This window comes from Haliaeetus albicilla, chromosome W (genome assembly GCF_947461875.1).
Source record: "Haliaeetus albicilla chromosome W, bHalAlb1.1, whole genome shotgun sequence".
NCBI lineage: Eukaryota > Metazoa > Chordata > Aves > Accipitriformes > Accipitridae > Haliaeetus > Haliaeetus albicilla.
This window is the reverse complement of record NC_091515.1, coordinates 2,831,853-2,853,188: the sequence shown is the minus strand read 5'-3', so window position 1 is coordinate 2,853,188 and position 21,336 is coordinate 2,831,853. Positions and strand designations below refer to the sequence as shown.

The window sequence follows — 21,336 nt, the reverse complement described above, 5'->3', positions numbered from 1 at the left end:
TTGGCTTTTATTCACAAGCCCTGTCTGAGTCACGAGAGAGAAGGTGCAGAGATGTGGCTGGATAGAACATGGGAAGTAAAATTTCCAGGCTTCAGTCCCCAAGGCTCCAGCTTGGATCCATCCTGGAAAAGAAGAGTAAAAGACTTTGGACTGTGCAGCATCCAGCTTATTTTGAAGTTGCTGGGTGTTTTGCAGGAGTAAGCTCCAGGGACAAAAAGCAATGAAAAAATGGATTCTCTGAGAGTTCCTCTTAAATCGTGAGGTTAGTTAGTAGAAAATGCGAGCGAGAATGTGACCGCTGGGTTTTCCGAGCAGGAGTGCAATGACTATAAAACAGACAAGTCCCTCCGAGTGCTGGGCAAACGCATCTGTCTGCACCTCGGTGGACTGCTACCGCCGCTCTCTGCATGGGATATAGCTACTGCATCCCATGTGGTGAAGGATGCCGTGATGATGGTGAAGTCTAATTTCAGACTTTGGTTGGGGTGCACCTTCCCAGGCACGTGCCCTGTCTGTAGCCAGGGGGAGGACTTGAGGGCACCAGGCACAAACTCCAGCGCGTTCATCCTGGATCATCCTGGCCTCATGTTTTCCTCTCTTAGCAGAGTGCCTCCTGGGTTGCTTATTCCCTCCAACATTTGTGTGTGTTTCACAACACAGCATTGGAGGAATACACGCTTGGGTCCAGCTGAATTAATTTCTTGTGCAACTCGGCCAAGAGAAACCAGGGATAAATCTGTTTTTCTCTGCAACGTTCATTCATTCAGCTACTGCCTGCATTAATGCACCTCCGTTGCCTTGCAATCTCTCTCCACCTAGGTTATTTAGAGGAATGCTTTCTAAAAATAGCTGCCTTGGTTTGATGTCTTTCCGGTATTATTCTGTGTAGCACTAAAAACCTACCTAGAAAGGTTGTCCAGTTCATTGACGTTTCCTTAAAATACAGCTAATCCACGTAATCTCGTTATAGTAGTCAGTGATTATACTGAGAGCAAGCTTTAGCAGTGGTCCAGCAAAGCCTTTTATTCCCCATCTATTATCTGGATGGCTAAAAGTCACTAGGACCGTGTTTTGGTTTGCTTTGGCTATTTTAGACCAGGACTTACAACATTTTTGTTTTAATTCTCTAGAAAATCTCCTGCGTTATTTTTGACGATGCCAGCACATTTCTTCCACTGCCACTGGCTTTCAGCTTTGCTGGCTGCTGGCATCCCACGACTACACACCACGGTCTCCCAAAATCATGAGACTGGGAAGCATTAAAACAGCAGAGACTTTTTTCCCAGAGTAGAAGACTGGGAGCTTTGCCGTGTGAAGTTGTTCAGTGTGGGATTCCTGGTCTCCAGCATCTGTTTGCAGGTGTGGGACCTTGTGGCCCTGTTCTTTAGGGAGTCAGACCAAGGAAAGGGATGAAGTTTGGAATGCCGAGTCCCCACCGTTGGGAAGGACCTGCCTTGCTCCCCAGGCAGATTGGATGTATGGGGCGGGCGGGCTGGACGTGTGGGTCAGGCTGGAGGGGCTGCCCTTTCGGTTGTGCCGGGAGATAACACAGAGCAGAGGTGTGCACTGCAGAAACCTGACCGTGAGCAAGGGCTTGTGTCTGTAGGAGCGGTGAAGCAGTTTGGGCTTGAAAGGCGGCTCAAGCCCGCCCTTGAAGAGGAACATCTTCCAGGAGGTGTTGCTACCTAAACCCCCGTACACGTGGATCAAGGTGGCCGAATATGACAGAGCGTATGGTGAAATACCACATCTGGACAGTCTCCTGGATGTATGATTAATTCTCCTTGAGGTTTGAACCTATGCCTGTGCTGTTTACGATGGGTTACAGGTCACGTTCTCTGTGTACTCGGTCTTGCCATGCTCAGCGAGTGTCGGTTCGGCGAAAGCTGCCGTCACCCTCCCAGAGGGTTGTTCGTAGATGGACGTCTCTGATCGCTCGCTCCTCTTGAGGACGATGGAGGCAAGAGCATGTGGCTGGAGGTACAGCTGCCCCGAGCGGCCTGGGAGGAGAGGGGGGCATAAGGGGGTGTTTCTGGCTGGGGCACTGGGCAAATCTCTGCACCACATAGTTTTACCCCCTTTCCTCTCTCAGTTGCTGGGGGGAGCATCTCTTTTGCTGTGTTGGGGCTGCAGCAGCGTGGGGCCATTGCTGCAGGATTGCAGTGGGAGGAGTGGGAGTGGAAACCTTTTACAAAGTGATTTCTGCAGACAAATGCAGGGTGGTTTTTTTTTCCTCTCCATAAAGCCTGTCTTCGTTGTTTTCCCAAGCTGAGCATGCAGATCTGCAAGCGGTCCAGCCCCGTCCCCCAAAATAAACTGGATGAGATTTGTCAGTGAGCAGAGGGATTAAGGGAGAGGTTAATCTCCAAGAGACACAAGTGCAAGCACTTTTGTGAGATCCAGTGCAGTGTTTTGAGAGGACATCAGGCGCTCTGCTCGCAGAGGTACCTCCTGGGGCCCACGAAGGGTAGGGGCAAGTCAAAGGAGTTGCTCTGCCATCTCTTTGCCTGCCGGTGCGTGCTGCACATACCTCCTTTGGGGCAAATTCCTGGTGCAGGCTCCTCAGTCACAGTAAAAAAACCTCCTGGCTGTTTCTTTTTCTTTTTCTTTTTTTTTAAATTTTTTTTTTAATAACCATCCTGGTTTTGCTTATCTTGGTCCAGCCCCTCCAGTGATAACACAGGCAAAGTCCTGACCCGCGGTGTCCTGGGGAGCTAAGACCAGCTCTCCAACAAAGCACCAGCAGAGAGCAGGTCTTCTCATCTCGTTTTCAGAAGAAAAGACTGTAGGTGCCAAACCAAAAGGGCAAAGTGATTTGCCCCAATGAGGTATCATGTTTCCGCTCTGATTTATGGCTGGGGGAGTGGCTTCTGAGTCATCCATTCTAGGAATTGCTTTATTTAGGTAATGGAAATAATTCTGCTGGTTTTAAATCAATGTGTTGTCAGCCGTTAAAAGCCCATGCAGCACGAAAACCACAGCTGGCAAGACTAGGGGTGAAGGGGGAGCAGGATGGAGGCTACAGGTGCAGCAAAATACGCCGGCTACGATGTATGTCTGTCTGTTGTGGACAGCTTGACATGGGTGGATGCCTTCATAAAGATGGAGCTGGGCTTTTCCAGCTTAATACCATGTCAAACAAATGTACTTAGGCTGGTGGGAGAGGGCGCACTGGCTGCGGGGCGCATGTACTGAGCCCTGTTTGTTCAAGGCACTGTCTGGTTGCTGGCTGGCTGCAGACCGCCGAGCCCGGAGCAGTTTCACATGCTGGTCCCCCTGGGAAACGAGACTTTTCCCCACGACTCGCCTGTGTTCAGCCACTCGCAGCCCCCTGCCATGGCTGATTTACCAAAAACGGCTGTCTGGCCAGGGGCAGCCAGGTGGCTTTCCCGCACTGCTTAAAATCCCTGCGAATGTCAGCAAGTTCTTCATTGTTTTCTGTTCTTTCTGTGAACTAATGAGCGTTGTCTGATATTTTTTTTTTTTTTTTTTTTCTGAATGTAAGTTGGCCTAGCCACAAGTGCCCTAGCTGTTAAGGAGGAAAATTCCTATTTTCCTGCAAGAGGCTTGGGCAGCAGAGGTGGCTTTGCAGTGCTGAGTGATGCTGCTCCGCTCGCTTAACGCTACAATGGTATGCATGGGAAAATTGTGTGTGTTTTACTACTCTTCAAGCCAGGACTCTGGGGTCATTTTTGTGCTGCTTCCCTTTGGTTTTGCCTTCTCCTTCCGGCTTTTCCCACAGGCTTACGGAGATTTCACCTTCCTTCTGGGAGTGCTACTTGGTGCCTTCTGGCCTTTTGCTGGCAGCAGCTCTGCTTGTCTCCTCCTCAGTGGGTTTCTGTTTGGATGCTGGTATGAAAGGTATCTGATAAGTACTTTTTTTGGGGAAATAGGTATATGATCCACTCCTGGGAAGGTTGCATGGCATCCCCAAGAAAAAAACTCTTCCTGAAAAACACATTGCTTCAGATCACCCAGGGTGCCTGATGTGCTGTGGATTGGCAGCTCTAGTGAAGCTAGGAGGATAAAACCCATGTTCAGAAACCCGGAGTGTGCCCATTGATTTGACTTTAGTAATCTCTGGCTCTTTGCTATAAACAGCTCTGGTGTAAGAGGGTCTGATTCTGCCCAGGGGGAGGACTCTGCCAGTCGTAATTAGTAACAGCTTCACTCACAGGAGCTCACAACAGCAGCCCTCTGACTTTGCAGCTTGCTTTTGGACAGGTCCAAGTGCTTGCCAGTATCCGTGTACAGGCTTGTGATGCTTTTGGGACAGGGTGTGTCTGGCGGAGACCCCAGCACGGAGGTAGCTGAGGACACACAGCACAAGAGCATCGCTTTATCTTCAGCATCCTTCAAAGGCTGAGCGGTCGGCTGTATTCATCCTGAGGTTTGGGGAACAGCTCATTCCTCTGAGATCAGACTGGTTTTGCTGGGATGGGTTCTTGCCCCCTGTTTTGCTGTTTCCCTGGGATCCCATCTGCCAGATCTGGTCGCCTGATGTGCTTGCTTCTCCCAGGGTGCCCGGTGTGGGGCTGGTGCAGAGCACAGCAGATAGGTATCAGGGTGTGTGGAGGGTCTCAGGACGCACAGGGCATGGGGCCCCCAACTTTGTGGTAAAAACCTTGTACTCCTGGGGGGTGTGGGAGGCTGCAAAGCAGGGAACCAGATCCTGTAGTTTATAGCTTGAACCGCAGGAGGTAAGGAAGGGAAGAGGCTGTTTGCCAAGACAAAAGCAGAAGCGTTATCTTTACCTGCATTCAGCCCTGAAGAGTGACCCTCCCCGGGGCTCTCTGCAGGATGTTCCTGCAGAACTGAGCACCAGGAGCCCGTGTTTATTGATGGGAAGGACTAATTAAGTTTCAGCCTTGAAGCAGTCGCTGGCCTGGGAGCTAAGAGCTACAGGAGACTTGCCCATATTTCCCTCTGCTTCAGCAACTCCGTTGCTGTGACTAAAGCTTGGAGAGATTTCCTGAAGAGATGTGAGTCCATCACAGGAGCGGTGGGCACCAAACTCCCCGGTCTCGGTCCGCTGCACCCTCTGCCACGGGGTCTCTGCTGCTCGCCTCCTCCGGGTCGGAGATGGCCTCCACCGTGCACGGTGGGGATGCTGCTGCTGCAGCGGCGCGGAGAGCAGTGAGGCAGAGATAAAGGACGTTTGAAAGGCTTTTGCTGGGGCGGGGAGGGGTGCTGGGGTGAAGAGAGGGAACGAAAAAATGAATCTCATCGTGCTCCAGCCAGATCTGCCCGATACGGGAATCAATAAGCTAAGCCTGTACGATGAACACAGCCCTTGCGAGACCCCTCCTGCTTTGCAGCACGGTGTTTAATCTTGGGTCCAGTTGAAAAGGCTGTTGGGATGTAATGGTTTGCAGGATCTGGCCCTTTACAAGGTGTTGAAGCGAGAGATCACTGTTATCCTCCTTTAATTAGCACCTGTGGTGCTCTGCTAATAACAGACATCTTGTTACGACACTTGAGCTTTAATGAATTCATCCAGCTAGAGAGATCGCCGCTGCTTGGAGCAGGTTCAGTGAAAGGGAGAAGTTCATCACAACGTCACGGTCGCCTCTTGTGCTGGGAAATGCTGGGAGCTTGCTGGGAGCTGGCAGCAGAGAGCCCACACGAGGGCACACAGAACCCCCCTGCACCAGTGCAAGGGCACCCAGAGCCCCCCGAGCCTTCAGAGGAGTGAGGGGAGCAGAAAGTTCTGTGCAAATCCCAGCAGCAACGCGAGGGCAAATGCCTTCCTTGGACAGAGTGGTGTGGGAGAGAGAGAGGAAGAATGGAAGAATAAAAGAAAGCTTCTTAATTTCCTAGTCCTTGTGTTTTATGGCACAAGGGGTCCTGATTATAAAAATCTCTGTTTGCATCTCTGCAGAGGCAGCTGCTGCAGCTGCCCTTAGTGAAAAAGCAAGTGAGAGGTAAATTGGAACTGTAAAATGTGTTCAGTGTTCATAAAGAGGGAACATGTTTCTACATTTCCTGCATTATTCTTATATGTACAGTGTTTCTTGGGAATTTAATTGTTTAATTAGCCATATAAGCAACCGTGTCCCTTCCTTGGTCACCCCTCTGTGCCGGGCCGTGCGACTGGAGGGCAAGCTGGTGGGAGCGTGGGCGTTGCTCCTGACCCTTCCCTCTGGCCAGGCTGCAGGTTTGAATGATGACTTTGACCTCACACATATTTATTAAATTGGTGGGATTTATGGTCTGCAAAACAGGAGACTTTTCCAACACAGAAAATTTTTGGTATATGCTTTCTGAAAGTACCCCAAAGCTTTCCTAGCCTTAAACTAGGATAGATAGGAGGTTGGAAGGGGGATGGGAATAAAGTTAGCACTCACATTCCTTAAAAATAGAGTCCCTTTGTGTTTTACTGTGTTCTAGCACCCCAGCAAAACCCTCTCTTGAAGCACATGAGTAAAAGATTGGGGTGACTCCACCAGTATAAACAAGTGGGATGTATTTTCCCTGCATGTCTTCTTGGTGTAACCACAAATTTCATTACTCTCTGCTCCTGACCCTCTTTTGTGCTTCAGGACCTGTTGGCTGTATTCTGCTGCAGTTTGCCCTGAAGGTCCCATTGAATTCAGCTTTTCAAGTGGGTGGCAGATCCTGGGCTCATCAACTGAAAAACCCCTGGGACTCTGGTTTGTAGTTCCTTGAAAATAGACCATGTTTTCCGTCATCTGCAGCCAAATGGCATCGCTGCTGGTTTTATGACCACTGTTAGTCTCGGCAGCTATTTTTGTTAGGCCACTGAAATAATACTTGTTCATTACAATAGACTTGGAGAACCAAGAAGAGAGGAAAAAACGGGATTGCTGATGATGGGGCCAGCATCCCGAAACTCCTCCTTGGTTAGCTGCAATACTGCCCCAGGATCCAGCCCTTTGTTAGAAATGCACATTTAAATAGTCAAATGGTTGTTCCTTCGCTGCAGTTTCCAGGCATCAGCTGCTCGGATAACTTGGGAGCAGCACCAAGGCTGTGTGCGTGCTTTATTTCATTTCTTTAGTGCTTCTAATGAAATAACTGGTCAGAAGTGATGTCTGATTTGGATAACGGAGAGCACTGGAAAAATAACTCCTGTAGCCTTTCAAGGAAGGCTTGTCAGCCTGATCCTTTGGGTTTGCTGTCGTCTCAGTTGGAGGAGGCAGAGATAAGAAGGACAAATGGAGACGGGGGTCAGTCCTGCGGGAGCGTGTTGCCTGCTGGTCCCTCGGCTGTGGAGCATCTCCCTGTATTCGCCAGCAGCTTCTCCCTGGATGGTTCAGTGAGAGGGACCAAGCCACAAGAGCAGGGACAGGATCACGGCTTGCCATCCTCCAGGGCCATCCTTTTAGGGATGGTTCTCCCTTGGTCCCTCTGTAATTGCAGAAGATGCTGCAGGGTCATCACTCAGCCGGGGACTGAGACGTAGCCAGGGGCACCAAGAAGCCCGTCGATTTGCTCGTGAGATAAAACGGGGCTCTTTCTTCCCTTTTAGTCTTATGCAATGCATTTTCCTTTTCAGTGCTTCTAGAACTGTACTAATTATTAATAATTAAGGTGACGAGGCAAAACTTGGTTTCCTTCCATTGCATCTAGAGTAAGCCAAGAAGCTCAGCGTGGGAGCTAGCACCGGGTCCTGTCCAGCCCTACCTGGTCTCAGCAAACCCCGTGGAGTTTGGCTTGTAGTGCCAAAAAGCTGAGCAACATGGTGGGTTCTGGGTGATGGGGCTGAGAAGTGAGATATAGAAACAGATCTCAAACCCAACATGGCACCTTGCTGAAGCGTGTTTGCCCAAGCTCTATTTGACAGAATTCCCTTTACCAGTAGGAATTTTCTGCTACTTTTCTTGTTTTTTTTTCTCGTGCAGAGACTGAGGTCTTCAGTGCAGGCTTAGGAAACTCAGGTTAGTCACCACAGGTGGAAAAGCTCCAGTTTTGCTGCAGCCAGGTGTACCTCTTGCAGCCCTCTGGTTGCCCATCAGGTCCCAGCCTGCCCTTAAACCTTCCCGTGGTCCTCAGACCCCCCCACTGCCTTCTTGAGGTTTAAGCAACGTGTGCTCCCTTTCCATGGCCATGCAGCTGGGTTGCAACGCAGGGGTAACCTTCCCACACAGGGTGTTCTTTCCTGCTGTCCTTGCAGAGCCTTAAGATTTATTTACCTTCTTTTTCCCCTTCACTCCTTGTTTCTTATCCTTTTTTTCCCTCCTTTGACTATGGACCAAGGCACCTCTCTGGCTGCACATTGCCCCACTTCCTAATAGCAAGAGCGTCTTTCTCTGTTCAATCCTTGTGTGCAAAAGCCAGCATTAGATAATTGCTGGATTGAAGAGAGGCTGTAATTATTTTTGCTTCCAACTACAGGAGCAAGCAGTGTTTGCCAAATGGCTCAGTAACTGCTGGCAGATGCTCTTCGGAGGGTATCCCTGCCCTGCCTACATCGCTCACCACCGTCATATGGTCCATATGTCTTTATTTTAACCATTAACTGGATCCCTCTTCAAATGGCTGCTCTGTGCTGGCCTGAAGTGTTACGTTTCTCTTCCATCTTTAATGATTGATGGTCCCAAACCTAAATAAAGGTCAGCATCTAGTATTTTCCCTATCATTACTCTGGGTAACTTCTGCCACAGAGCAGGAGGATACCACTGGCGATGCCCGATGCTTGGGGAGTGCAGAGTGAAGGACCAGACTGTGAACCCACTGCCGGGTTAATGGAGCAGCTCTGCTGATTAAGGTCTATAACAGAGGCATTCATCTGGCATGGAGAACACAATGGGAGCAGACCTGCCATAATTTTATTTTATTTTTCCCCTCTGAGCAGCACTGGAACCGGTCGGTAACCTGGGACATCCGTGTGCAAGGTCACAGCCCTTGCAGCTGGCTGGACGTTCATAAACATCTACAGGGAGACATGGTAGGTCCAAAGCTTTGATGAACTGATCATCTGGACAAAAGAAAAAGCCCAGCCATTTTCTAATGCTTTGTGCCTTTTGTTCAATTCTATTTCTAAATGAAGTAATTGCAGGTGAAAAATTGCAGTTTATCTGCAAAACTTGAAGTGCTCTGAGGGCTTTGAACCATCTTTTCCCAACTGGAACATCTGCAAGAGGTGGTCCTTTGCCCATGGCCACCCCTGCATGGTCACCTGCCACTGGAAAATCACATTTTGTCAGGAAAATCCCCCAAATATTGGGATCCTCTGGCTAAATCTGCATCCTAGTCCCCAGCAGACGTCGGTATTTGCCTGTTAGGCCATTGCCAGCAGTGGAGTGGGGGGGTCTGCTGTCATGCTGGAAGGTTCCTCTGCTGCTTTTCTTTTCTTTAAAAGCCAGTCCATCTTGTTAAGAGATTCCTTCATCACTCAGAGGAGCATGTGTTAGCACAGAGAGGCTTTGAAATATGGGTTATGCTCCTGAGACACTGCAACTCACTGCTGTTGCTCACTTTGCTTGCCTTGGGTCCATTTGTTCCAGCTTCTTAATGCCAAGGGCGTCGTTAAGTCTTTTCATATTAATAGGGGGTGATAAAACCACAACTTAAATGTTACATCATTCATCTCTCTCTATATATTTATATATTCAGCCGTACTTTCAAAGAGGACCATAGGACCCTATATCTATCTCGTATATATAACTTGTTTGCATGGAGGAGTTCTTGGGTCTGTGAAACCACAACCAGAAGAGAAGAGCAAAGCTTGGGAGGCTGCAGGCTGGCTCATGCCTCTGCAGGAGTAGCTGCTGAACTTGGACAGATAGGGGAAGTGTTTTTGCAGCGTCTGGGTGCCGAGCGCATCCTTACGAAGGACGCGGTGAAAGATGAAGTCAGCTCCTATTTTCCCACTGGGTCATCCCACCTCTGCGTTCATCACTGGCAAAGCTGTTGGAGAAACAGGGGGACGGCTGCCCATGCTGAGCGACTCTTGGCAGAGTCGGGGGCCTGAGCTGTGATCTCAGGCGCTGCTGATGGATGGCAAATCCCCGCAGCTAACAAAACGGCTCGTCCATCTTAATGAGGATGCTCTCCTTCTTCCCTTGGCACACTGGAGGTGAAACGAGCCCTGTCTTTAGCTGCTTGTGCACCCCGGGCTGAGCAATGCCGGAGCATCTCTCTTTATAAATGCACTAAAACGGTGTGGTTTGCTGCATGAGGGAAGGGCTTGGCAGCTCCCCGCGACCACAGGCACAGAGCCAGCAGCATCCCCAGGCTGCTGTTGAGGTTTGCTGTGGGACCCCCAAATTCAGGGGCTATCCCACTCTTGCAGCTGGTTTTTAAGGCTCTTTGCAAAACCGGCCAGGGTGGCACCGTGTCGTTTGCCCAAGCAATTTTGGTTGTTATAAGCTGAAAAACTCTGTGGCCCTCTCTGGTCTCAGCTGCTTGGCAGGGAGGATTTGTACCCTCATGGGCTGCTACCGTGCTTTCCTTGTGATGTGCTTTAAATGTGCAGTCGGAGACATAGTGTGCTGTTGAACCTTTGCCTTCTGCAAATCGCTTTGTAATGTTTTCAGACAGATTAAGATAAAAAAAACAACAAAGGTGAAAGGAAGAGTTACAGTTTTCTGTGTATTACAAATTGAAAAGGAAAAATTAATCATCTGAAAAATGCTGGTAATGATGTATGATTTTTGGAGGGGATGACTAATGAATCTCTGAAAGGTCACAGTTTTGCTCATGGTTAACCTTCAGCAACCCATTACGTAGACAAGGCATAGGCAGTGCCAGCATCAAGTCAATCCATCTCCTCTTTTCTTCCAGGAGTGGGGCTGAGACCTGCTGAGGGATAAGCGGGCTATGCAGTGCAGGGAACATCTCCGGCAAGCTGTAAAGATCAGATGGCGCTTGACTTCACCAGTGAAAGACGTACAAGGCGAAGGTGTTGGAACTGCAAATGTGGAAACTTGCTGCGCTGAATGCAGCCGATAAAGTGAGTTTTGGTCTGCAAAACGTTTGCTGCCATCGAGATTTCTGTCTGCTGGTGGGGCAGATGGGGCCTGCCTGTACCGAAAAGGGAGCGACGAGAAAGGTGAAGCTTTGCTGACTGCTGGGGAGCCCGGCCAGTGCCTGGATGCGCTTCACTGGTGGGGAAAACGGTGTCAAAACTTGTGGGCAGGGAGGGTTTGGGGCAGCGGAGGGGCCATGGGGCTGCTCTGGGCTCTGCCCCATGGTAGGGCTGGCTGGCTGCCCCGGCACTGAGACACCGGGGACGTGGGACCGGGCATCCATCTGCGCCGCCAGCCTTGCGCTTCAGCATCGTCTTGAGGACGTCGGAGAAGGAAAGCGAGAGAGTGGCTGAAAAATGTAGCAGTGCTGATTTTTTAGTCTCAAGAAAATTAACCTTTCTGTTTTGCTAGAGATCTCTGGGCTGCCTTTATCCACGCTGCTTGGAAAGTCTCTTCTACCCCTTGATTTCTCAGCCAGTTTAAAACATTTTATTTGTGTGTGAGTGCTCGCATCTATTTTCACTGCATCCACGCATCATCTTGAAGCGATGGGCTCGGAGCGAGGCCCCCCTTAAGCATCTGTAAGTAATAATGAGGCACTTGATTTCAAACCACGTTTGTGATCTGGAAGCCCTTCGACTCTCCCAGCTTTTCAAGTGACAAAGAGGAAAAAGCTGAAAGAGGACAGAGCACGCGATGGCAGAGAAGTGCGACTGTATCGCCAGCATGTACGGGTACGACCTGGGCTGTCGCTTCATTAATTTTCGCCCCTTGGGTTTCGGGGCCAACGGGCTGGTGCTGTCAGCCCTCGACAGCAAGAGCTGCCGCAAAGTAGCGGTGAAGAAGATCACCATTGGCGACGCGCGGAGCATGAAGCACGCTTTCCGGGAGATCAAAATCATCCGCCGCCTGGACCACGATAACATCGTGAAGGTGTACGAGGTGTTGGGGCCGAAGGGGACCAACTTGCACGGGGATTTTTTCAAGTTTAACATGGTGTACATCGTCCAGGAGTACATGGAGACGGACTTGGCGCGGCTGCTGGAGCAGGGGAAGCTCGCAGAGGAGCACGCCAAGCTCTTCATGTACCAGCTGCTGCGGGGGCTGAAGTACATCCACTCGGCCAACGTCCTCCACCGCGACCTCAAACCAGCCAATATTTTCATCAGCACAGAGGACCTGGTGCTGAAGATCGGTGACTTCGGGCTGGCCAGAATTGTGGATCAGCATTACTCGCACAAGGTAGGTGATGCCAAATCAATGAGGCCAGTGCTGTCTCGGTGAGCTGCTGGCCGGCATGGGGAGGCATTGAACGCATGTAGGCTGAAGCGGTTGGACCGTGGTGGATCTTCTTGGGAGAAACTGGTCCTTGAGGCTGTTCAGGCAGCTGTAAGCCCTGCTGGGGTGGTCATTGCTGGGGTGGTCGCTGGTGGTGGTTGCCCTCCCTGCCCCAAGCCAGGTCATGTTTTGCAGGCAAAGGCAGTGGGTTGAGCTCTGCCAAGCGTGCCCCAGGGCTCTCCCGCTCTGCAAAGCAGCAAGCAGGGCACAGGAAGGGTTCAAGTGCCCTTCAAGTGTCTTTCGTTGCTTTATATCATATATATTAAATGTATACTTACATATTTTATTCCATCCCAGCAATGGACTGTGAGGGGCAGTGCGTTTGCTCGCTTTACTCAAATGATTAAGCTCTGTGTTTCCTGCTTTGCTGCTTTTATAAAACACAAGCTGCTGTTCATCCCCACAGTGGAAGCATGTGTAAAAGGTACCTGGCTCGTCCGCAGCTACTCTGCTTGTTTTTGTCCTCACTTCTGTGCCAACCCGCTTCTTAATATCCCAACTCTATCTGAATTACACTTACTTAATCATAGAGAAAGGGGGATAGGTCTTTGAGATACAGTCATATTCTTTCAACCAAGGTCAAGATCCAAATAACCTATGAAATTTTTTGCTCTTTGGTACTGACATACTGTATTATAATGCAATAATAATTGTGAGTGGCCGGGTGCAGCCCAGGGCAGCCTGGAGTGCCCCACCGCTGCCCTGCTCGGGGCAGGGGATGTCCAGAGCCCTCCAGGCCCCCCAGCCTGAGCATCCCCTGCAGTCCTGTCTGTTGGTCCATGCATGCCTTCATGTGGCAGTCTGGCTGGGATGGAGAAGGAGCAAAAAGAGGAATGAAGGAAAAATCAGGACACACACCCCCCCCCGCCCTTGAGTAGGTGAAATCTGTCCCCTCCTTGGGGGGTCTTTGGGACTCAGTTTTCTTCTCCTGCTGCTGTCACCAACTTCTCTCCGTCTGCCCAAGGAGAGCTGAAAGTCCCCCAAAGTGGCACTTTCTAACAAGGAATTAGAGAGCCATGGGCTGTGGGCTTCTCCACAAAGGGTTGCATTCCCAGGCAGCTGCCAAACCATGCAAAATAATTTAAGGTACTGAAAACAGTTCTATACTGGGGCAAAAATGCAGCTATTAAAGGAACTGCATTTTTCCTCTAACAAATTTAATTCAGCGTGGCAGTCTTTTGCAGCGAAACCCGCCTGGTGGGATAGCTCTGTATGTGGTGTTCTCTCTTGGGACAGGGGGCTGGGGAGGGATCCGGCATCCCACGGCCACCGTGGCCAGCCTGCCCTCAGGCTCTCCCGTGCCCTCGAGAAAGGGAGGCTGGAGCTGGGAGCAGGTCACGGTGGCTTTGCTGGTGGAGCAGCTCAGGGTGGGAGCGGTGGCTGTGGTGACAGTGGGCAGGCAATGTGGGAGGGAGGGAGGCAAGGAAAATGGGCGAGAAGTCTCTGTAACACACAGTCCTGATGCTAATGGATTTTGAAGGGAGTTGCAGATGTTTAATGCAGGTTGGTGTCCAGGCTGGAAGTTTGGAGCAGTGGAGGAGCACGGTGGAGGCTTCATCAGCTCGCAGATCCACGTGGTCCCAGGAGAAAGCAAAGCATTGCGTGGTCTGCACCAGTGGATGCGATGCAGTCTGCAGACAGTTTCTGGTTAAAGTTACTATTTGGTATTGTAAGATAAAATCTATTTTTTTAAGCTGGACGTTTGTATGGACAAGTTCAGTGTCCTCCATGGACCCGCCGTTGCGCCTATGCAGAGGTTTAAATACACTTTGCATTTACCGATGGATTTCTGCCCAGCATGGCTGATTTGGGCACCATTGCTTTGCGCAGGGAGGCAGGGAAGGGGAGAGGGAGAAGGATGGTGAAAAGATGATCTCGTGATCCTGAAGCTGAGCCCTGATCTATTCTGGTTTTGAGTCTGGGGTCTGGGGAGAAACAGAGCCTGGGGAGAAGGAAGAAGGTTGCAAGGAACATCGGGGAGTGAGTGCGGGGTCCTTGTCACTGCTTCCTGCCCCTCCTGTGCTCCCTTCCTCACCTGGGTTATTTATTACGCAGCTCAGGAAGAGGGTCCTTGCTTTTAAAGTGTGTGTGTTGCTTTTTTTTTTTTTTTTTTTTTTTTTGAGTCAGGTGTCTTCAGAGGCTTTTCCCAAGGGAGGGTAACTCCCAGAGAAAACCCCTGCAAACAAGATAGTGCTACGTGAATGCAGAAAGTCACTGATTTAAGGAGCATCGTTCTGTCAGAGACTGCAGGATCAGGGTAGGAGTCATCGGTTGGTGTCTGCTGCAGAATTATTGTTATTTCCAAGCAATTCTCTGTCACCTTAATAACAGCCAGTGCAGTGGGAAAGAGCTGTCAGGAGGATGACCAGGGGTGCAGCTTCATGGTAGGATGTATTTTTGCAAGATGCCATTGCATGAGCATCCTCCGATTAATCCTGGGGGTATGAGTCTAGAGCATCAGTGCAAAAATCCTGCAGATCCCCACTGTGCAGAGGGACCTGAATATGGCTCCAGAGCAGAGCCGAAAATAGCAGCACTGTGGTGAGCATCCAGCATCACAAATAATGTCAGTTATTTGTAAATTCTGGTGATGGGGAGGACTGTGTTTGCTGAAGCCAGGTGATGGGCACCGCAAAGGCAGAGGTATGATAGGAGGGCTTGAATGGGGCTTGGGTCAGTCCTGCCTTTGATTTCCAGCTCTTCTCAGATGGCTCAGAAAAATCAATTCCTTTCCATACTTCCCTTTCAACCTTCGCTTTCCTCAAGGGCTCATACAGATTTATAAGCTCCTTGGTCTGTGCTCTTGCAGAAAGCATCAGCAAGAGGGAGAGGACTGGGACATCACCGTGTCTGAAGCTGCTGAGCCTCCACTCCACTGCTGACCGGCATTAAGCAGGACAGGGATCCTTACACCCTGAATTTTGGTGCTACCAGCAGGTGCTAATGCAGAGCTGCCCAAAAGCAGATCCAAACCGCTGAAGGTAGTGCAGAGCTATACCTCTAGCGTAACGTTTTCTTGCAAACCTTTGCGGCAAGGAAGGGTCATCTTAAGCGCTTGGGTTTTTTTTCTCTTAGGATGTTTTGTATCTGAAATGTGCTTAGACTGATGGCTGGGTTCTGCTAACATGGAAAATTGCAGGTTGTGTGTTGTTATTCATCTAAAAGGTCACAGCTCTTCTGACCTGATTTTTCTCAAATCCCAAACCATCCTGCTGAGTGTTAAAATGGCAAATAACAACTGTGGTAGACTGTGAGCAGAGTTTTAAACACAGTTTAGAAATACATATACCACCAAAATAATAGCCCTTACTTGGCAATGTGTCTTGTTTACATGGCTTGCAGCAGGCAACCTTTTAATTAGGATAATTTAGTGGGAAAGGGAGAGCTCTCCAACTCTGGGAGACGCCCTGGACCACAGCAGGGAGCTGGCCGTCACCAGCTTTGAAACAGAGCAGCTTCGCCTACATTTGTCCCACCACTTGGCTGGTGTTTGCTGCTCAAATCCCTTTCTCCATGTGATAAGAGCAGTACGGGGGCATCTGTTAATTTGAAACTTCACCGTAACAAGATGAATTTCAAGCTGCCAAGGTCATGTCCAGATCTGGGTCTGTACCTTCATAGGCTGCTTAGACCTGACAGCTTAAATTTTAGCCCTGTCTCAGAGAAACACACTTCTAAGCTCCCTGGGTGCTCATGTACTTGCAAAGATGTCTTTAGGGCACAGAATATCAGGCCTAGCAGAAGAGGACCCTCGGGAGATGATACTGTGCATCCACCTCTCTCTGTCACCCTGTCCTTTCCCTGATGCTCTCTCCATCCAGCCGTGCAGGCTCCTTTCTCTTCCTTCTTACTACTCTTTTTGTCCCCGGAGTCGCTAATCCTGCTGTTTATCCCTCTAGAACATCTCCACATTAATCCCTTTTTCCTCAGTCGCTGCTGTTTGTAATCCGAATGCTTTGCCATGCTACTTGGTGCCCAAATGTTGAGCGGAGGAGTGCTGGAGATGAAGATAAGGAGCAGCTCCGGCCTCTGTGAGGTCCTTATCCTTATGCAAAACAGACAAAGCCGAGCATTTATCTTTTCATCAACCACCTCCTTATTGAATGCAAGCATCTCGCCCTCACCATTGGAGCACTCTGCAGTGCCCCCTCCATCTGCAGCCTCGTGGTCCTGCCTGGCCCATACCTCGCTGCCTTCCCCTCATGGTCCAGCCTCTGCCTGCATTTCTTCAGAGGCTGCCTGGATGTGTTTAGCTGCCCATCTATCCGTCCATCCCTGCTCTTACACCTTAATAAATATCTTTGGCTCCAAATGAGAGTCTGGATGTGATCTGCCCCAAGTTTGGGGAGGGAATGGGGTGTAAAACTGAGATGCTGAGCACCCTCAGCTCGTGGTGGACAGGTGGGATGGGAGAGCAGGGAGATAGCAAAGTCAAGCATTAAAAATTGGAGTAAATACTAATGAATGTCTAGACTTAAAAATAATAAATGTTTCAGAGGGCAAACTCAGCCCTGGCTGTGCATCCCATGTGGTGTGTCGCCCAGCGCTGGTCAGAGAGGAGCCATTGGGTTGGGTGGTCCTGTCTGGAGAAGACAACAGAAATTCCTGCTATATGGGGATACTGAGACATTCTGAGTCTCTTCACTCAGGTGATGAGACAGCGAAGTGGGACGCTCCTTAACCTGCCTACGTTGTACAAGATAGTCAGATTACCTCTTCTGGGGGTCTGGGTGCTCTGCCTGGTGCCCCAAAGCATTTGGGGGCATCTGCATGGGGCTGCCAGGGGACCCTCTCTCCCTTTGCCTATTGGCAACATTTATTACAGAATTAATTGGCAGAGATTCCATGCTAAGGAGGCTGCAGCAGCCCTATTAGGGGGAGATCTCATGGTAAATAGTTTCCAGAACATCTTCAAACCTTTGAAGTCCTCCCTTCGTTTTGTACTTGCTGATCAGTGCAAACATAATAGCTTCCAGTTCATCCGGTAAAATAATAAAATTCCCAGGTGGGTCATCATGAGGAGGTCTTCAAAGGAGATGAGGATGTGGGATGTTGCTCCATACTCACCCCAGAGGGGACCACCCTCCATGTTCAACCCTCGGGCAGCTGCCCCTGGCCCCGTGCAGCCAGCGCGAAGCCTCCCCTCTGTGACCCCGACTCGGTTATTCTCCTTCTCTGTCCTCTGATGAAGCACGTAATAGTCTGCGGTCCTGAAATAAATGCACTCTGTCATCCCAAAACGATGAGAACACACGTCACGTTGCTGGAGCCATGCACAATGGCAGTTCTATTATTTTATTATGGAGCAACGTTCCTGCAAACGCGGTGTCTTTTCCAGCCTCTCCTAGAGCTGCCCTACCTGCCTTTTAAAAAATAAGCTTAAAAAACATGCTGTGAAGAGGCACCACTCTGCTGCTGCACCAGGATTATTCTGAAAGCTTGGGGTTGTTGCTATTTTGAGTCCCCACCTTGGTACCGCAGCCGCCTGCAGCAGGAGCCGACCGGGCTCCCACAGGTGCAGCAGCAGAAATCCAGTTCCTGGCTGTGGATAGAGGTGTGGATACACAGGCTGTGGCTAGATCCTGCTGGATTTCCAGTTCACAGGCACCTGGTCCGCACCTTTGCAACTTTTTGAGTGCAGGAAGATGGATTTTGGTGTGAAATACTCTCAAGAGAAGCTTTGGGTTGCAGCGTTAGGGGCTGCTTGGTTTGTGGTAGATGGGATCCTGAATTTCGGTGTCTGCCTCGAGGAGACCTGCCTTTGGTTCCTCCAGCTCCAAGGAGGAGCTCTGGGCTTGGGTGACGGTTGTTTCGGAGCATTGGCGTGTCTTGCCGTGCTCCCCACATGCTGCCGTGCCGTGCCGTGCCAGCTTCCCTCGGCGCGCTCGGGATGCAGGTGGTCCAGCGTGCCGTGAGCGCTGTGACACCGGGATGCAGCAGCACCCACCCGAAATTGTTTCTCCTTCTGGTGTTGCAAGCAATGCATGAAATCCGTTTTGTGTAAAGATTAGAAAAAGCATTTCTTTTTCTTTGCTTTTCAGTTTCCTTGCTGTGCTGTTTGATCCAACTTGATGCTTATCCTACCTGTAGTGAATTCATCATCTTTATAGATTGCCTGAGCTATTCCTGCACATGCCGCAGGAGCAGAGGAGAAGCAGGAAAATGATACTTGAGAACTGCAAAAAAAATAGCATGGGAGGGCTTGAGAGCAAGCCTTGGACTTGAAACTATTTCTGGTTTTAAATTAACTCTGTTATATTGGTTTTTAAAGAGACACCAGTAATTTTTCAGTTCAGAAAGGGCTGTGCTGAATCCACAGAATGTTGTCATGAAGATGTATCATCTTAATTAGAACTAATTAATATGCTTCTGCTCTTGCTCTTTCTGTCTGGTTGAAGCTACATAAATGATGAAATTCTTGTGCTAAAGCCCATGCTTTGCATAGGTGATGGGTGGAGGTGCTCGAGCTCTCCATCCTGGCATGGCTGATGCCCTCGTGTAAGTCTTGGCATCACAGGTAAGAGCTGAGCCCGCACCTAACCCAGGTTTAGGTGGATCCCACGGCTGTGCCGGCAACTGCATGATCCCGGCTCCCAAAGCTGGGCTGATAATTCTGCATAGGACTTGATAGTCCACAAGACTGTAGTTACTTCCTCCAGGTGGTAGGATAGGAACTTATCTTATGTATTTTATAAAAATAAAGATCTAGCCCATGTTTTTAGCCACCGTGGAGGCAGAGCAGACGTAGATGTTGGGGTTGTACAAGCTGCTCAGGACTGGGGTCCCGTGCTGCCTGGCCAGGGAGCATCCCCAGCCACTCCTGCTGGAGGACCTCGGGCCAGGTCGGAAAAGTCTTGATTTTCAAACCTCCCATCAGCCCTTCCCAGTATTTTTCCCCTGAGGAAGAGGAGGGATAACCCAGATCCCAGCAGCAGAATGCCATGGGAAGCAAAGGGGGGGGTCCAAGTGTATGGTCCGTGAGTCGGTGGGATGGAGAGAAGCTGTCGGTTGCTCCTCCCCACGGGTCCTTCCTGGGCTTGGTGGTGGGTGACCCGATGGTCTGGGTTATTCAGCAGATGGAAGCAGGGAGACAACAGTCAACTACATGGTGATGGGTGACAGAAGAGGGAAGCACAATGAGAAGCTCTGCTAATTAATTACCACCAGTAACCTCACACGGCAGGGGAGGGGTTGGAGTTACGTCCAAAATATTCAGTGAGTTTTTGCAGGGAATTTTCTCCGATACATAAGAGATGCCTGGGGAAGAAAAGGTTTGGTTTGTTGCAACATATAGATATTTGCAGTATATTGCTCATACATTTTGCATGGTGCACACACCCCTGAGAACTCAAATCTATCTTGATGTCAAAGAGGAGAAACGTATGAATCGAGCATTAAATCTGTAAGGAGAGTGACATTCCTTTACTGGGAAGGGGACAAAATTGCTCCAGCCAGGAATTGCCCTAGATGACTATCCCCAAAGTTTATTTTCTTAGGGTTTTCCGATAAGTACCAGTGTCTCCATTGCTGGGAATAATTGCAGTAACCAAAAAGCAGCAGTCTGATCGGATAATGCCTGGGAGCTTTTGTGCTGGTTCTGATTCAGCCGCATTAGCAAAAATATAACAGCATTAAATGAAACTTCTCAGCTAATCAGTCTCCATTACAACTTACGTTAAGAAGACCAAAATTAAAATGTTCTTTTAAAAGCAAACCTTTTATGATTAAAAACTTGACAACTTAAATGTTTGAAAATTGGAACAAAAACCTGCACTGGGGGAGGAGGAGCAGTAAAAAACCTCGTGATGGTGCACAAAGAAATTTCCTGGGTGCCGTGAGAGGAGAGGCGGGTGGGCTGGCATATCCGCCGCTGTGGAGGGATGCTCAGAGGTGCCAGCTGTTGTGCTTCGGGAAACTAGGAGGGTAAAGAGTCCTGTTAGCATCTTTGCTGCAGCCCTTCTCATCATGAGCAATAAAGAGTAAAAAAGGAATTAGGAGTAAGAGCTAAAAAAAAATCAACCTGGTTGCACCGTTTCTGATGGGAGAATCGCAGTTATATTGCAGCTGAAAACAGTTTATGAAACTATATCAGTTAGGATGGAGTTTTTGACTGAGTTTCTATGTTCTTACTGCATTTTGATACCCTCCAAATGTTTCAGGGCATTTAAATGCAATTCAACTTCCTAATTTAATTTATTTTGTCTTTTCTACTGTGTTTCAATCTACCTCGTTCTGTTAATGTGTTATATTTAACATAGAAAATACCACTTCTGAATATTCGAGCATTATCCTGATGAAATAACCATTCATGTCCAACCCCGGCACGGCACCCGCGCATCCGGAGCTTGGCCGGCAAGCTAAGCGGGGGGGTGCTGGGACATCCCTCAAGATGCCAGTGTTATTTACAGGCTTGAACGCATCCCCTTGATTTCAGCGGGAGCTGCTGAGCGCTTGGCACTTGTGTTAAATCTCCCGGGTGAGTTCAGGAACGGGAGGGCTGTGGTCCAAAGAGACGACGGCGCTCTGTCTTTTGTCCCATGGGGTGCTGCTGAGGGCATCTCCTTTAAAACCAGGTCAAGCATCCCAACCGACCATCCTCACTGTAAGCAAAGTAGGACGGAGGATGAGGACCTGCCCCACACCACCCGGCTGCCGGAGGCGATGCTGGGGCCCCAGCGGTTGGGTGGCAAGGGAGGGAGGCGATTTATTAGGCAAGACTGAGGCTCAGTGCAGAAAGGGCAGGGTTTCCTAGCTCTGCACCAGCTAGCTAATCCCCAAAAGGGCTTTCCCACTTATCCCACAGCGTCTTATTTTCAAGAGTCTTGGCTAGGAGCCCTTGCAGGGCTGTATTACTCGCTCAGCGATGCTTTAAGACATCTGCTGGTCCAGGAGGCTTTCCTTCCACATGGTAGTGATGTTCCTCCCTAAATCTGTTTTTTTTTCTGCCCGCTCCCTCATTTTCCTCTTTATTTACAAGATCCCACGTCTCACCCCTGTGAGATGCTGCCTGGGCTCATCCGCAGTTCCCAGCACACACCCCAAACCGAAACAGGGTTCGCTGCAG

The 21,336-nt window shown here is 49.7% G+C and overlaps 1 protein-coding gene across 3 annotated transcripts in view; it reads left to right on the top strand.

The window, feature by feature from the left end:
* Nucleotides 1-21,336, top strand: part of MAPK4 (mitogen-activated protein kinase 4) — a 46,242-nt gene that overhangs the window by 10,035 nt on the left and 14,871 nt on the right. For 2 of the 3 annotated variants that reach the window (XM_069775004.1, XM_069775006.1), the window contains exon 2: nucleotides 10,750-12,176. In XM_069775004.1, the coding sequence (XP_069631105.1) occupies nucleotides 11,631-12,176 (546 nt within the window). In that variant the 5' untranslated portion in view covers nucleotides 10,750-11,630. Of the gene's footprint in view, nucleotides 1-3,564; nucleotides 3,632-10,749; nucleotides 12,177-21,336 lie in introns of those variants that run through there. The other variant, XM_069775005.1, reaches the window with a different exon arrangement.